The 15622-nt window shown below is 42.7% G+C and overlaps 1 protein-coding gene across 1 annotated transcript in view; it reads left to right on the plus strand.

Moving 5' to 3' along the window:
* PDGFRA (platelet derived growth factor receptor alpha) overlaps positions 1-9100 on the plus strand; it is a 35041-nt gene extending 25941 nt beyond the window's left edge. Inside the window, exons 17-23 of the mRNA XM_032110254.1 lie at positions 197-312; positions 867-989; positions 1555-1666; positions 3464-3563; positions 3685-3790; positions 4486-4721; positions 5723-9100. Coding sequence (XP_031966145.1) covers positions 197-312; positions 867-989; positions 1555-1666; positions 3464-3563; positions 3685-3790; positions 4486-4721; positions 5723-5870 — 941 coding nt within the window. The 3' untranslated portion in view covers positions 5871-9100. The remainder of the gene's footprint in view (positions 1-196; positions 313-866; positions 990-1554; positions 1667-3463; positions 3564-3684; positions 3791-4485; positions 4722-5722) is intronic.
* The last annotated feature ends 6522 nt before the right edge of the window (positions 9101-15622 follow it).

Consider the following 15622-nt stretch of genomic DNA (forward strand, 5'->3'; position numbering starts at 1 on the left):
TAACCCTGGTTGTTTTTAAGAATGCAGTATGTGTCAGTGACTGATGCAGACATTAAAAGTGGTAATAGTTACTACGAAAAGACTATTTTGGTCATGGTACTCTAAATCATCATCTCAGAATCATGATAGGTAGGGAAAGATGAATGCTACTTTCACACCCCACAGCAAAACCATATTTTTCTTCTTTTTTCAATAGAATCAGAAGTCAAAAACCTTCTTTCAGATGACAGTTCAGAGGGCCTCAGCCTACTGGATTTGCTGAGCTTCACCTACCAGGTTGCACGGGGAATGGAATTCTTGGCTTCTAAAAATGTAAGTAAATTTAAAAAAGCAGGTAAAATGGAAAAAGGTGTAAAATTTTCTTCTGCAGCTATGGGTTTTAAATTAGATTTTGAGCATATGACACAATATAGTATTCTTTTTGGAGATATAGACAGCTTTTTCACTTACCTGGAGATAGAGATCACCATGGTGGGAAAAAAATCAAAGCAGCAGTCTGGCCTCTTCTCCTGCTGCATCCAGTGGCACTGCTGGAGTCAGGGTGTCAGAGATGTTGGAGGACCAGAGCAGAGTCTGGGTGAAGGGTCCATACAGTCACAGACCAGCATGGTCAGAAGCATAGGCATATCATTAGTACATGATGGGTACAATGGGAAAGGGTGACCTCACTTTTGCGTCCCCCCTACAATGCATCCATGTGAGACTTTGCTGGTCCTGAGGACTGGTGCCTTCCTGCCCCTGTTAGCAGGTGCTTGTTCAGTAGAAGTTCTTGTTAGGACTGTACCTAGAAAGTCAACCCTTTTGTAAGGGCAATGGCTCTCATGGAATAAGCATGTCCTTGAACAACTTCATTTTTCTCCATACAGTGTGTGCACCGTGACTTGGCCGCTCGTAATGTCCTCCTGGCTCAAGGAAAAATTGTGAAGATCTGTGACTTTGGGCTGGCTAGAGACATCATGCATGATTCCAACTATGTCTCCAAGGGCAGCGTATGTACTTAATCTCCAGAGCTCTGCTTTAACTGAACTGAAAACTGCTGGTGTTAAATGCTATTTCATGCTCTTGCCATTCAGTGTTGGTTACAGTAATTGACCGTTGGGATGAATGCTCCTCAGAACAATTTATCTTCAGTTCATTAATTCCTGTAACTTTTCTGACTCTGTTTTAAAGCCAAAAAGTACACATTTAGTACTTCGCAGTCGTACATTTTTAACCGGCAAGTTTTGTGACTGGATAAATTATTCAGGAACTGTCAAACAATGACATATCAGACCTAGTTCAGCAGTGCCAGATTTTGCATCATACCTTCAATCAGACTGGTCATTTGCTAGTAACAAAATGAATACAGTTATGGTTTAACTAGTTTTTGTGAGGCGCAACGAGTAGCATCCTGGTACCTCTGTATTAAATTGAATTAAAAATAAAGACTAGCAAGGTTAATATAACTTTTCTTATAGGGAGAGGTTAGTCCTGGCTATCAAACAACAATTGCAATGGTAGGCATTTCTTTAATGACTAATCTGTGTGTTTGGGCTTTCTTTCTTTTCGTTACAGACTTTCCTCCCAGTAAAATGGATGGCACCTGAAAGTATTTTTGACAACCTGTACACAACATTAAGTGATGTCTGGTCTTACGGCATTCTGCTGTGGGAAATATTTTCTCTTGGTATGTACCGTGAATATTTTCCTATGTATAGTGATTAAGTTTTTTCAATTCAAACTGTTCTACATGAAGTATTTCAAATTCTACACATAAATATATATGTGTGAAACCCACTCTTAGTTGTTCTTCTATATGGGGCTTCAGATTCCAGTGTTGCGTGTGAAGTGAAATGTCCATACTCTCCCAAAGTTCTCTTTAGTTTTGGTGAGGATTTTTTGTTCGAATGTTTGGGGGTTTTGTTTTTGAAATATACTTTTTTTCTATAAAACTAAAAAAACTGTGTGAAAATCTTTTGTGGAAAAGTATTGGTGTGCCACAACAGGATTGATTTTCTGTCTAATATGAGAAGGAACATGTTTCTCCCTTGCAATGGGGTGCCTGGGGCTGCAGCCCAGCTCAGCAGCTGGTTTGAAACAGTCTCTTCATACCCGTTTCAAAAGAGACTGTCTCAGTCCCATTACAGAATGAAAATTAATGTCAGTCTTCTGGGACACTGATTTCTCATTTGCAGGTCAACACTGTTCACACAGTTGGTTTATGGCAGCATAAAGTGGTTATGACAATATATAGCAGTTACAGACAATGTACAGCTCCCAGCTGGGAACAGCCTGGCTCTCTCATCAGCCTCATTAATTAGCCTCCTGGATGGTTGGATGGCCTGCTTCAGTGAGCATGCACTGCCCAGATTTACTGCCAGCAGAATTAGTCATGCCTGTATGGGATCTACTGCTACCCCACGGCAAGCCCAAGCCTAATGTTATTTTCTAGAATAAGTTGTCACATAACTGCTTCTCAGAAAACAACAGTTGCACCACTATTTATGGTATTGATTACTGTAATATCTGGGCATTATAGGATCCTGTAAATATCCATTCCCCAACACCCCTTGGAGGCATGGGAGTGCTGTTAGATAGCTCAGGATGTGTAGTTTGCTGCCCTACCTTTAAAGAAGGTTCTGAAGCCAAGTTTTAGGTGAAAATCCTGCTTTTGAAAGGGCTGAGGTTTCTGAAGTAATAATATTGTATGCCTCCTCCATCTGGGAAAGTTGTTTTTTCTTGGAGGGTAAAACATATCCTCAGCAGTGTTTGTTAAGAACATTTTAACATCTTGCTACCATGCTGACTTCAGCTTGAATGACCCTTTTACACATCAGCAACAACCAAGCATGAGTGCAACGATGTCTCTGTGCTGCAGCCCCAAATTATTAGTTAACTGTGTCAGCTTGGGCCAAGTCCAAACTTTTTGACAACCCATGCATGTGACATGTTAGCTATTGTCTGAAGCCAGCTGCCCAGCTGGGACAAGTGGGGTACGAAGGGGACTTACACCAAGGCTTTGGGCTTGCAGCCAGGACGAGGTGTGTTACTCAGGCTATGTCACTCTCAGCTGTCCTACAGGTGCCAAAGACAATAATGCCAGACAGAGCAAGCATCTGGGCTAAGTTCTCACAGAAAGGCAGTGGCAGGGCAGAGCTGTGACCTCAGCCATGCCAAATGCAGGCTGATGACCTCATCCAGGTATCATACACTCTCTGTCCCCAATACATTCTATAAACACTGTAAAAATATTTTTTTTCTGACTAGTAACTACTTCAATCTTTCCTAGCCAGCGTTTCACATTAGGGCTTAATGTCGTCAAGACAATAGCCCTGATGTGAAACACTGGCTAAGAAAGAATCATTCTGATGTCATGTTAAATTACAGCATTAACACTGCATGACATGAACAGGAAGACAGTATTTGGGAACTCCGCATGGATAGGCAAGTACAGAGTAGTATTTTGCTTCTCTTTTGTCTGCAGGTGGCACACCGTATCCTGGCATGATGGTCGATTCCACTTTCTACAATAAGATCAAGAGTGGATACCGAATGGCCAAACCCGATCATGCTACCAATGAAGTGTATGTGTGCATTTGGCTTTTCCACACCTGGCCAGTCTCCAGAGAATTTTGGCTTTAGTTTCTGTTTGGTCGGTTATGTTCCTCTACTAGTTGGTTAAATTGGTTTCCATCTTATCTGCAGGTATGAGATTATGGTGAAGTGCTGGAACAGTGAACCAGAGAAGAGACCTTCTTTCTACCATTTGAGTGAAATTGTGGAGAGTTTATTGCCTGGAGAGTACAAAAAGGTTTGCTCTTTTTAATTTTCTTTGTGTTTTCTGTATACTGCTTCAGAGGGAATTATAAGAATTGTTCCAGCCATCAGAGCCATGAGTGCTGAACTGGCACATTCTAACCTATGTGAATTGTGTGATTAGCATGGGGACCTTGCACGTTCAGTTTCTTCATTTGAGCTTACTGAGAGAAGCAGCTCTGCGGTATTAACTGGGAAGCAGAACTCTTCCTGTCTAATTAAATCCTATCAACTCAATTTTTCTACTGGAGAACTATGTATTTTCATGGTATTTTGTAGGCAGTGAAATAATTCTATAAAAGGGACTTCTTGGCCCATGTGTATAATCTCCCTGTCTCTTTCCTTGGACCCTGAAGCCAGCAAGTTCTCCCCTCATACCTCTGATAGCCCTGGCCAAGTTGTGTCTGCCCCATCACTGAGTGTTTCATTTTCCCCACCAACCTTAATTCCCTTCTCCCTACACTTCTTTCACATCTATTTGTCTGCTTTGTGCTGCTACATTTGCTCCTGCATCATCTAAAACTTAGGTGTCACTTCTCCCTTCAATTAAAGATTCTGGACTTCTCTATCCAATGTTGCTGGCTCATAGGGCAGAATATTTTCTAGGCTAATGAATCACAGCTGCCCATCTGAAGAAAGGCAGCCTTAGTGAATAGCATCTAATGAGGGGGTTGAAATGATTATTTTCAGAGCTATGAGAAGATTCATCTGGACTTCCTGAAAAGTGATCACCCAGCTGTCACACGCATGAGAGGGGATTGTGACAATGCTTACATTGGTGTAACCTACAAGAACGAAGACAAGCTAAAGGACAGGGAGAGTGGATTTGATGAGCAGAGGCTGAGTGCTGACAGTGGATACATCATTCCCTTGCCTGACATTGACCCTGTTTCTGAAGATGAGCTTGGCAAAAGAAACAGACACAGGTAGGTGCAGTTCACAGATCCCGTAGCCCATAGTCACCATTTGGGGTCATGTTTGGCAATGTCCATTTACACTTTCCAGCATCATACTCTGCAAATGGTTTCCTTAGCTCTCTTGAAACTACTTATTGGGGGAGTTGCATATAAATATGGTAGCATGACTGACCACAGTGTTTCCAATGTGAAAAAAATAATTTTGCCTGTTTTGTGGTTGCCAGGGTAAGGGGACTGTTGGTAGGGTGCTTCTGCGTGTTTCTGGGACTCCCTTAAAAGCTTGGTCAAGTCACAATGGTTGTCTGGTAGCTCTCTGGGCACATTTTGCAGCACATCTTACCTCCACAGCTCAACAGCTTGGAGCTTCATATGAGATCTCAAAGGATTGATTTTTTTGTATGAGACAAATTTCAAAATTTTGGAGAAGTTGTTTATAATATCTTCTATGGTATAGTTTTCTATGAAAGCAGGGTATCCAGAACTCTTTACTTCTCTCTTGTCAACTTGTGTGACCAATTCCACTACAACACAACACTGTGTGACCCTAATTGTGAATGGCGCAGGTTTAATTCAGCACTTAATTCATAGTATATAGAATCAGCAACCTGGAAATTTTTTTTTTTGGGTATATTTTTGTGCACTATTCAAGAGAGGGAAGAAAGAAGTCCCTAAAAGTACTATCAAAATTAAGACATATTACCTCTCTCTGTTCTCTTACTGTCTGTTATTGCTATCTTCTTTTCACCTGACCTCCCTAGATTTACCTAAGTGACCTATTGTCACAGTAGTGTCATAAAACTATTTCTCCAACAAGAGTCTGGCTGAAAGTGCTTGGAGGAACATAAGAACAACCTGCTCCTTTGAAATCCAAGGTGATTCACTACCTCTGATATACGAGATTTGTCATGTCCTAAGAAACTGGTGGTAGTGTTCGGTTCTGCTAGAGACTGGAATATTTACCCAGCCACAGTCACCATGTACCTTATCTCTGAGGTATTTGTCTCTTCCAGTTCACAGACATCTGAAGAAAGTGCCATTGAAACTGGTTCCAGTAGCTCTACCTTCATCAAGAGAGAGGATGAGACCATTGAGGACATTGACATGATGGATGACATTGGGATCGACTCCTCAGACCTGGTGGAGGACAGCTTCCTGTAACCCCACCGACACATTCCAGCTCTGCACAAGGGGAAGCTTCCTGTGTTGTCTACAGACTTCTGCTCCACAGAGAAAACCACTTTATTGAAAGGTCAAGGATGTGAAGAGGAGGTGGATTTGTAGAGAGGAACTCCCAGAAATGGGCAGAGGAATCAGCCTGAGTATAAATGAAAGAGACATGTTGAAGATGGATTTTTTAGTGTTGCTTCTTGCAGTACTTCAGTAGCATCTCAGTGTTGTTTGCCATTCGAACTGGTAGGAGGATGAAGGAAAAGGCCACAAACAGACCAGTTCTGTGTTTCAAGGGCATTCATATGACTTTGATGGATCAATTTTCCACTGCAGCAATACTTCACCATTGTAATTATGTAAATAACTGTCTACTCAAGGATCTTTTGAGGTGCACGTTGAACATATGCCATGGATTTCAGAAGAGGTCACTCACGAATTTTGTGTACTTCCTCCCTCGATCTCAATGTCAGCTGCTGTTGAACTATCATGTGAATTGAAGAACATGCAAAAACCACTTTTGGACCAAAAAGGTCTAAAACCACAAGGGACTGACTGGTACTATAAAACATGTTACTTTTTACCATTAGTGCAAGTAAAGGGGAATAATAATGATAATAATAATGATAATTAAAAGTCAGTCTATAATAGGTGTTAGAACCTAGTAAGTCTTTATTAACTATAGAAGGTAGCTGTTTTCAAGATAATACTACTACTGCTTTCAGTAACACTAAATGTATATTTTAAAATCCATTGTCCTTCAGTAAAAGCTTTTTAAGTGCAGGGGAGAAAATTCCAGCCCAAAAATTTTTATGAAACAATTCTTTTTTTTTTCTGATCTACACAGAATGATAATTGTTCTGGTTAGCTAAAACTACTTTAATGGAGAAAAAATTTAAGATTTTTTTTCCTCTAATGAGCTGAGGAGCTTTTCTAATCAGATATACTAGAAGCAATTAGTTTTCCTCTGACTGAGGTTCTAAAAATTTAAATTAAAAAAAAAAAATTATGACAGATTCCCAAGATGCTGGGGAATGGAAGATTATGATAAACCACCAGCAATATCCCATTATTAGTGTTTCATGGGTACTCAAAATCTTATCCTGCGGTTAGCTGTGAAGAACTGATTCGATATTTGAACTGTTCAAGAAACAAAGACATATCTCCTATACGAGACTGAAATTTGAGTTCAAATAAGCAGAAATAATTCTGCAGCAAATATTCTTGTCTTAGTTTTCAAGTTTAAACAGGAGCAGAAAGCTCTGTTGTCTTTGCAGACTGCAACTACAAAAGGTAAATGCTTCTAGGAGTGGTTTTTGGAAGAAGGTGCATGAAAATGAACATGTTCTCAGTCTGCAATTGCTGGTTTTTGACACCACTTATATGAGCAAAGTATTATGATTACTGCTATCACTGTACAATGTGTTACTGAGATATGATGCTTTGGAAGACTTACATGTGAAAAAAGCCACATCGCTGCCAAGGGCCCCATCCTTTCTGATGCTCAACTTTCAAACTTTGCCTTAATTCAGTGCAGTGAGCACCTCTTAGGATGTGCCCAGCCTCGGTTACAACATAACCAATGCAAATGTGGTGCAAACTCATTCCTGTGTTGCAGTATTTTCCTAGGAAGTGTGAAAGATGGACCAGCAGTGACTGACAGAACATGCTGCCATGTTAAACTACAGTTTACCTTCAAATGGCCCTACAAAAAGCTCCGCAAGTCCCCTTGACTTCACTTATTGTGGACAGTTTTGGACCTAATAAAATCAAATGCAATATTGGCAGTGTTATGGTGTGGGACACCACACAGGCAAATAATTCTGGGTCTGGGTTTCAAACTGTCACCTGGCTGAGGTGGCGCACAAGATCACAGCAAATGTGAAAACAGGACCTGAAGCGAGCCCCCACATTTTCAACCCCGACGGAAGCTGACAATCAGAAGGAATGGTGAATGATGGTGCATTCTCTACTTCTACTTTTGACAGATCAAGACCAAGTGTCTACCTGGGACCATGCTTTAGCCAAGCACATCACTGAGCTCTGTATGGGGACAACTGTGAAACAGACTCTTGATGCAGCCAGGACAGATGAGACAATGTGAAATCTCCCTCCGGTTACGAACTATGAATTGAGGAAACACAAATTAACTATGGATATCCCAGATATCTGTATGGCCACTTGAGAGCACAAGTGCCTTAATTTGCATGTACAGTCTTTACAACTAGACATTCAAATTAGGCAAGCAATTTCACCTGCATTTTTGCACATGGCCTAGTGTTCTTCAGGGTTTGAAAATCAGCCCCAGCATGTTTTACTATATCAGTTACTGGAATCTAAGGACATTTTCATGCAAATTTGCCTTCCCCTCACCAGCTTCATTCTGTATCTCACAGTGCATCTCAGGCTAGACTCAAATGGTGAACCAGAGCTGGCTCACTTTCTGGTACACGGTAATGTTAATTCTCCATCTTGTCATAGTATTTTGCAGATGAATTGCATCCATGGCAGGGGTCTAGCCAAACCCAACTCACTGCAGGCTTGGAATCAGATAAGCTGGCCTGGAAACTGGAATGAGAAGGAGAGGAAGACAGAGGATTTACTATAGAGGGAGAAGTGTGAGAGGATGAATTGTTTAGTTTCACAATATTATCAGTATTACAGACTTTTTTTTTTACGGCTTACTTTTTGAGAAGCCACTGGAAGAGATATTCCCAAACCTTTTGCTACAGTAATTGTATAACGACAATCAGTGTTATCCTATGAAATGCAGCTTTTGATTTGGAATGGCCAACCAATTCCTTACAGCGTGGTCTGCAACTTGTACAAAATGGTCCTATTACATGATGAAGGACGTGAGATATGATGATGTTATACATCAATATGTATATAAGTATTTTTATATAGACTTCTAGAATACTGCCAAAACATTTATGACAGCTATATCACTGCCTTTGTTTATATTTTTTTTTACTGTGATATATTCCACAGGCACGTTAACTGTTGCACTTTGAATGTCCAAAAGTTATATTTTAGAATAATAAAAAAGGAAGTGTTTCCAAAATGATGGCTGTTGTGAAATGTTTGAAGAAGGGCAAACTGGCCTGAGTGGTGGTAGGCACAAAATGTATTTCAAAAATGCCCCTGTTGATATTTTGTCTTTGAAAAAATCTTGTAAATTAAGATCTCTATATTTCAATAAATGATATATAATTTAAGGATATGTGAGGGGTCTATACTCACTTATTGAAAGATGGTTATAAAAAATCAGTCTTACTCAGGGATTTTTTCCCTCAAGCGGTTTTTGGTTGAGTTCTCTGCAAAGGCATCAAGCAATAATGACAAGTATGTCTCCGAGCCCTCCCAGTGGGTATAGTGAGGAAGTGCTGGCAGCAAATGACCTGGATAGCAAGTGACATCCGTGCGGAGTCATATTACCTCCCAAGACACAGCAGGTGTGGTGCTTCAGCACTGAGTGGGTGGGTGGGCACTGGGCTCCCTGCACAAGATGAAACCCTTGGCCTTGGCACCATGTGTGCTGGGGGAGTTGATGCCTGCTGGTCTGCACACACTCAGGAAAGGCCTCTGGCTACAGGGTTTTTTGAACCTGTGCTGAACTCACCTCCTCTGTGAATCAAACCAGATTTTTAGTATGGTTCTGTGCTCCCACAGTAATCAATTTTACACAGTGTATTTAAGTGAATGTGAATTTGAGAAGATTTGCAAGATTTCAACCTGAAGTCAGAGTTAAACTTGACAGCTGCACTTCCTGCACCAAAGCCTGTCTTAGTTTTCCAGTGGGAGCTAGGCAGGGCTGGCTGTGGGAATGCCCTGTGGATAAGTAGGTTAGCAACCTTCTGTCCTTGGGGCGGTCACTGTTCTTGCGGCAGTCACTGTTCTTGCTGGGAACTTGCTGAGAGATAAACTCTCCATCTAACATTTCCCCCTCCTCATTCAAATGGGGTGCAGCATCCTGGGCCCTTGCCTTAGATAAGAGAGTAGGTTGTCTCTCCTTTGTGTCTCCTTGCTGAAAGAACTCTTTATCCTGTAACACTGCACGGACACACACCACTTCCTGTCACCACAGGGGGACAGGAAAGAGTCCTGGATGTGTTTATGCCCTTACATCCTGCTCAGCTGTGCACCTGCTCTTCTGGAAGCTCAGCAGCTGTGTGAGACATGAGGACTAATGGACTTGTTATTTGTGCTGTGTGGGATAAAGGGTGGGGGTACCAAAATCTCTCTCTATGCAAGAGCCTGGGTACAGAGCATTCTCACAAGCACAGGGTATGGCTGTGTGTGCCTGTGAGCATATCTGTCCGTGCTGGGGAGCATTGGTAGTGAGCTTCTCACCTTCTTGCTGAAGCAGATCCATTTTGGGCAAAAGTCCCCTTGCTCCACCAGACTGGGGATCCGACATCGTCTTGCTCCCTGTCTCAAGGCTGTATTTGTATATCATATATAATAATACTATATATGTATGTAGTATTATCCCTAGCAAGTATTTGGCTGGAAATGTGCTGAGGGAGTGCACTGGCACACAGCAGAGGCAGTCTGCCCAGGAAAGAGGAGCTGGAAGAGAGCAGAACTCTGCCAGGAGCAGAGAAGGGAAGGCTTCTGGCCAGGAGGATAGGAAGGGAATGGCTTTAGGTTATGCAGGTAAAAAGGTTTTTAGCTAAGCTTTTGTATGGCTATGAGTGGTGCAAAAAGGAAGCAGCATGTTCATCAGCCAGAAAGAAGTTACCCAGCCACCTTGAGATGCTCCCAGTGGCTCGGGAAACCTGAGGCATGATGCCTTTGCAAATGTCTCAGCAAGATTGCTGAGTCCCATCAACATCCCCATTGTTAGAGGTTGTGTGGTATGGGAGCTGTGTGCTGGCATAGTCCCCAGGAAAAGTGAAAGGGAAACAAAGAAAAGCCTTTGTCAGCTCAAAAACAATGAGGAGAGAAAGTCATCTCATGGATCTGGGCTAGCTCATGAAGCCAGCAGCTGAAGCAGAATCCATACTCTGTGGGAGTCCCATCACTGCTGCCTACAGCAAGGTAAGGGGTTGGGCTCAGCATTCATGGGCTTGTCCTCCTGATGCCATCTCAGTCCTGCACCCCTTGGCACAGCAGCTTGTGTGACACCAAAACAGAGTGTGTGGCAGAGGAGGCACCAGCCCCCTCGTCTGCCAGCATTGATGTTCAATGCTTTTCCAAGGGAAAACCTAACTTCCAACCCCAATTCATTCCCATCCAAACAACTGGAGGTAAGGATTAGAACCACCTCTAAAATTTCCAGCGTTTCCTTTCATTTGTTAATAATAACTTTATTGAAATAAAGACCCAAATTTTTCTTTTCCGAGTTGGCCACAAGATGGAAGCAACAGACAAAAATATGTGAAATTGTTCTTTTCCTCATCCTTTCTCTGTTTCTGCTTGCACAGCAACACAGACGTACTGCCACTGCAGAGGCAGGGCAGCTGGAGCTCTTAAAGCAATAGGAAGAACATACAGTGGCCATCAGCTCCAGCTGTTTTGTTTGGAAGAACTTTGAACCTACTGTGATAACCACAGTTTTTTACAGGATGAGACTGGCAACTGCCTCGCTATCCCTGATAGTGCTGAAGGGCACTCTGCCTTTTGCCTCAAAAAGCTTACCTCTCATGGAGAGAGAGGAAGGGATTTAAAATAAAATATGATTTTAAGTGTGGTAAGAAGTGAGACCTTAAATATCCTAATATCACCTGAGATGAAGTCTGTTTCTCTGCATTCATTCTTTTGTTGCTCTAGTGTTGTGCTGGTGCTAGATGAGGAACTAGAAGCACTGCAGAGCTGAGGTCCAGATTCATGTGCCTTTGTGATACTCAAAAAATAGTTGGCACCAGCCTAATGTATGTACCAAGACCCCCAAACTGTAACCCCCAGAAGGCATGCAGGTTTGACATTACCTTGAATTGCAAGCTATTCCCTGCAGCAATCTGATGTATCAGACACTGCTGTATCCACCCTGCCATTAGCTCTGCTGCACCACCTTATAGATTAGACCACCTTATAAATCTGAAAAAAATGAGAAGAAACTCATATCAGGTCTTGAGGTAAGGCTTGGGTAGCTAAAACCTGGGTTGTGTTTTCCAGCTCTACTAATTGGCCTCATAAAAGCCATCTTTTGCATATTACTTCTGGGTACCTGAGACAACAGACCTTGTGTTGCCAGCAGAAGCCTGTGCCAGCTGATACCTGAGTCTTAGAAAAGCCTATTTAAAGGCAGCTCTAAGCTTTGAAATTGCAGCCACCTTGTTGAAGGTAAGCCAAGCATGTGTGGGTTCCCAGAGACAGCTCTGCAAAAAAGCGGCTCTCACCAGCAAGCATATTTAGGTGTAATTGTATTTATACCAAGTGCATTTGTGATCTTGTTGATTGAGTGCTGCTAAAGGTAGAGTTCTACTTTGTTCACAATCTATTTGACATGCAAAATGAGGGGTGCTTTGGTAGCTAAAAATGCTCCTGTACTGATTTGGGAGCGATATCAATGTTCTAAAGCTAATCTTCAATTATCCAAAATATAGAGTCTACTCTAGTCATTTAACCTGGCATGCTGTATGGGAAGAGGGTTTTCCCAAATTAATTCCCATTTGAACCAGAGCCTGTCATGCAGGAAAAAAAAAAAAAAAAAGCAGTCTTTTCTCATCTCTGTGAATCCTTGTGTAAATATCAGGTTTTGCAGCTGCTTACATGTGAGACAAGTGTTATTAGTTCAACACTCTGGGCATGCACCAAACCAAGACTTATATTTTCACGCTGTTAGCTCAGAGGAGGTCAGAAACCCCATCAATTTCTAGTCTGATGGGCTGGATGAGCTGAGAAGTGGGATTTCATCAGCATATTTTAATCGTTTTTAGTGTAGTTCCTGGTGTCTGCCTGTGGCCGGTTACGTGTATGCATCACTCTGATACTCTGCATATGAAGCGGGACCTCCTCTAGCTGGTGGACTGGCCTGAAGGAGAAAAGGTGCCTATAGGAAAAAAAATGGCATAACACTTTCATTCAGTAAAAAAATGCAGGTGCATTTAGTTAAATGTGTTTTCTCACTCTGTCACGAGACCTTCTCATGCTTCTTTGAGCTGTTTCTCCCTGTTGGTTGGCTCAGAGAGATTGCTCTGTGAAGAGCGGGAGGGGTGCCACTGCCAAACCCTCCTGGGCTGGGTCAGACCTGCTTGCCCTTGGTTTTTATGTATGCAAAAGCAGGAATGTATAGAGGACCCTCCATTGCATTTCCAACTACAACGTAATGTAGCAACACAGACTCTTGCGACACTGCCTTTGGTTGCAAGTACAGGGGACTGTCCATGCTCTCTTACAGCTGTGGGCTGTTCAGGAGATGCTCTCTCTTGACTGCAAGGTTTGGCACACGTAGTGAGACAATGCTGGGGCATGACATAGTCTGTTTTTTCTGCTGTCTTGCTAAGACTGCGCCATTTGATCAAAGGTGCATTTGACTTGGCTCTTTTCTCCTGTGCCTACTCTTTTCAGCTTCCCCCAGAGGTGGGCTGTGAGCTCTGCTCATCTCTGCCCCACTTCAAACTTGGACAACACCAATCACTGCCAAGGGCCAGAATCGAAGGGGTCCAGTGCCACTTCAAGCTGCTCTTGAGAGCCAGCATAGCTAATGCGTTTCCACGGCTCCTCCCTGGATCCTTGGCTGTTCCCCTGGCAGTGAGAAACCCTGAGAATTAAATACCGTGAAAAAGTGTTGTTGAAAATGTTCAAGAGAAACTGCATTTCGAGAGAAAATGCATTTGAAAATGTCAGCATACTGTAAAAGAAGACGAAAAAAATGGTGCGAATATATGTTGCTTTACTGTCAAAAACTGAGCAGCCCAAACCTGTCCTGAACTGCCAAAAATTAAAAACTTTATTTTTTGGCTTGAATATTTTGGTATTCAGATTTTTCTCCTGAAAATTCCATTTTTGCTATGGAGTAAAAAGCAAGCTATTGGGTTTTTTGGGCCCGGTTGAAATCCACTTTTACCTCCTCCCTCCTGAGGTTCCAAATAAATGCTGGGAGAGAGGATACGGGCATGAGAGCTGTGTCTGCTGGGATGCTGCTCAGGCTGTGGATAAGGGATGCCCAGGCACGAAAGATGTATTTTGTTCCCCTGCTCTGCCCTGTGGCAGTCGGCTCTGGGAGCCAGCAAGAGCCTCCTTTCCCGAGAGGGTCCCTGACAAAGGGCCCACGTGTGTGAGCATAACACACTGGCACTGGTATGTGGGCACGCGCCTGCCCGCTCCTCCCTGCCCATGGGCACCTCACCTTTATGGCCCAGGAGTAGCATGAAGGAGGGCTCTGAGCCCCACCATGGCCTTAGAACTCCACACCAGTCAGAGACGCCACCAGTCCTGCCTGTGTTTTGCCAGCTGTGTGGACAGGGCTCATAAAAGATGTTGCCAACCTGCCACATATTAATCCTGAGACCATCTCAGCCAGGGGAGCTCTGCTGTGCCAGCACTGAGTTTTGTCACAGTACCGCTCACATTATTTTCTTCTCCTGCACCAAGGAGTGAGCAGGAAGCTCATGAGAGTACTAAGTCAGCAGAAAAGAAGAATATATATACTATATATCTGATTCCAGCAGCCTGTCTATCATGCTTTCCCCAGGCTCCCGATGAGGTCCCTCAGCCACACACATACTGCTGGTCCTACTGCTGAGACCTGTCTGACTCATGGTGTGGGGGGAGCAGTGGCTCTGTTCCAAGAGACCTTCCAATAACAGGAGGTGGCCACTGGATCTGCTGCTGGTGAGGAAGGTGGAAGGACCCCTGTACAGTTGTAGGTGGTGGGAGAGGGAATGGTACCATGTAAGCACTAGACAGGATAAACATCATAATATGACACATCCTAGAGTCCTAGCAGGGATTAAACCCTGTCACCATCTCCAGGACAAAGCACCTCTGTTCTCATTCACACAGGAGCATTGAGCAAGACTCTGGTCAAGACCAGTAAGTCCAAAAGTATGACACTCCTGGATCACCAAGAGGGACGATTGAGGATTTAGTCTTGAGGCTATCACCAGGAGACCTTCACAAAATCTTAAAAGAAGCCACTGCATTCAAAGAGGCTCTTTTAGGGTTCAGAGGGTGTTGTGATTCTGGCTTGGAGTTTCTTACTTCTGGATGTGCTTACCATCACTCAAGACACCCTTGCCGAGTTTTGTGCATTGACACCTCTCTTCTAGGGAGTGGTCTGAGAGCTTTTTCGGCACTGTCTGGAAAACGGAGGGATGGTTAACCTAAAATGAAGGGAGTAGTCCACTGTCTCATTTTACTCCAGTCAAACAGCTGCCAGAAGGTAATGGCAGTGGTAGTTCCATTACTACCCCTACTGCTGTTGGTGGCCTGGGCTAGATTTGAACAGCTGACAACTGATCCTCCCGTCAACTCCCCAGATCACCCATTCTTCATTTTACCTAGAGTTTTACACCAAGTAGCCATGCAGCAGCTAAAATGCTGTCAGATTATCATTTTTATATTATTATATTGTTGAACCTGATGTGATGTTGTGGGATTGGACTGTCTATATTTATATATATGTAAATATAGACAATCTTTGAATAGGCAAGCACTCCAAATATTGGGAATGTTTGCAAGTTTCTAGTTTTTCAATGAATCTGGAAAAAAAGAAGATAGTAAAAAAATAATTAAAAATTATAGAAACTATTTTAAAAATAGCAGTAAATAAAATAAATAATAAAATCAATTAT

Source organism: Corvus moneduloides, chromosome 5, assembly GCF_009650955.1.
Source record: "Corvus moneduloides isolate bCorMon1 chromosome 5, bCorMon1.pri, whole genome shotgun sequence".
In the NCBI taxonomy this organism is placed as follows: Eukaryota; Metazoa; Chordata; class Aves; order Passeriformes; family Corvidae; genus Corvus; species Corvus moneduloides.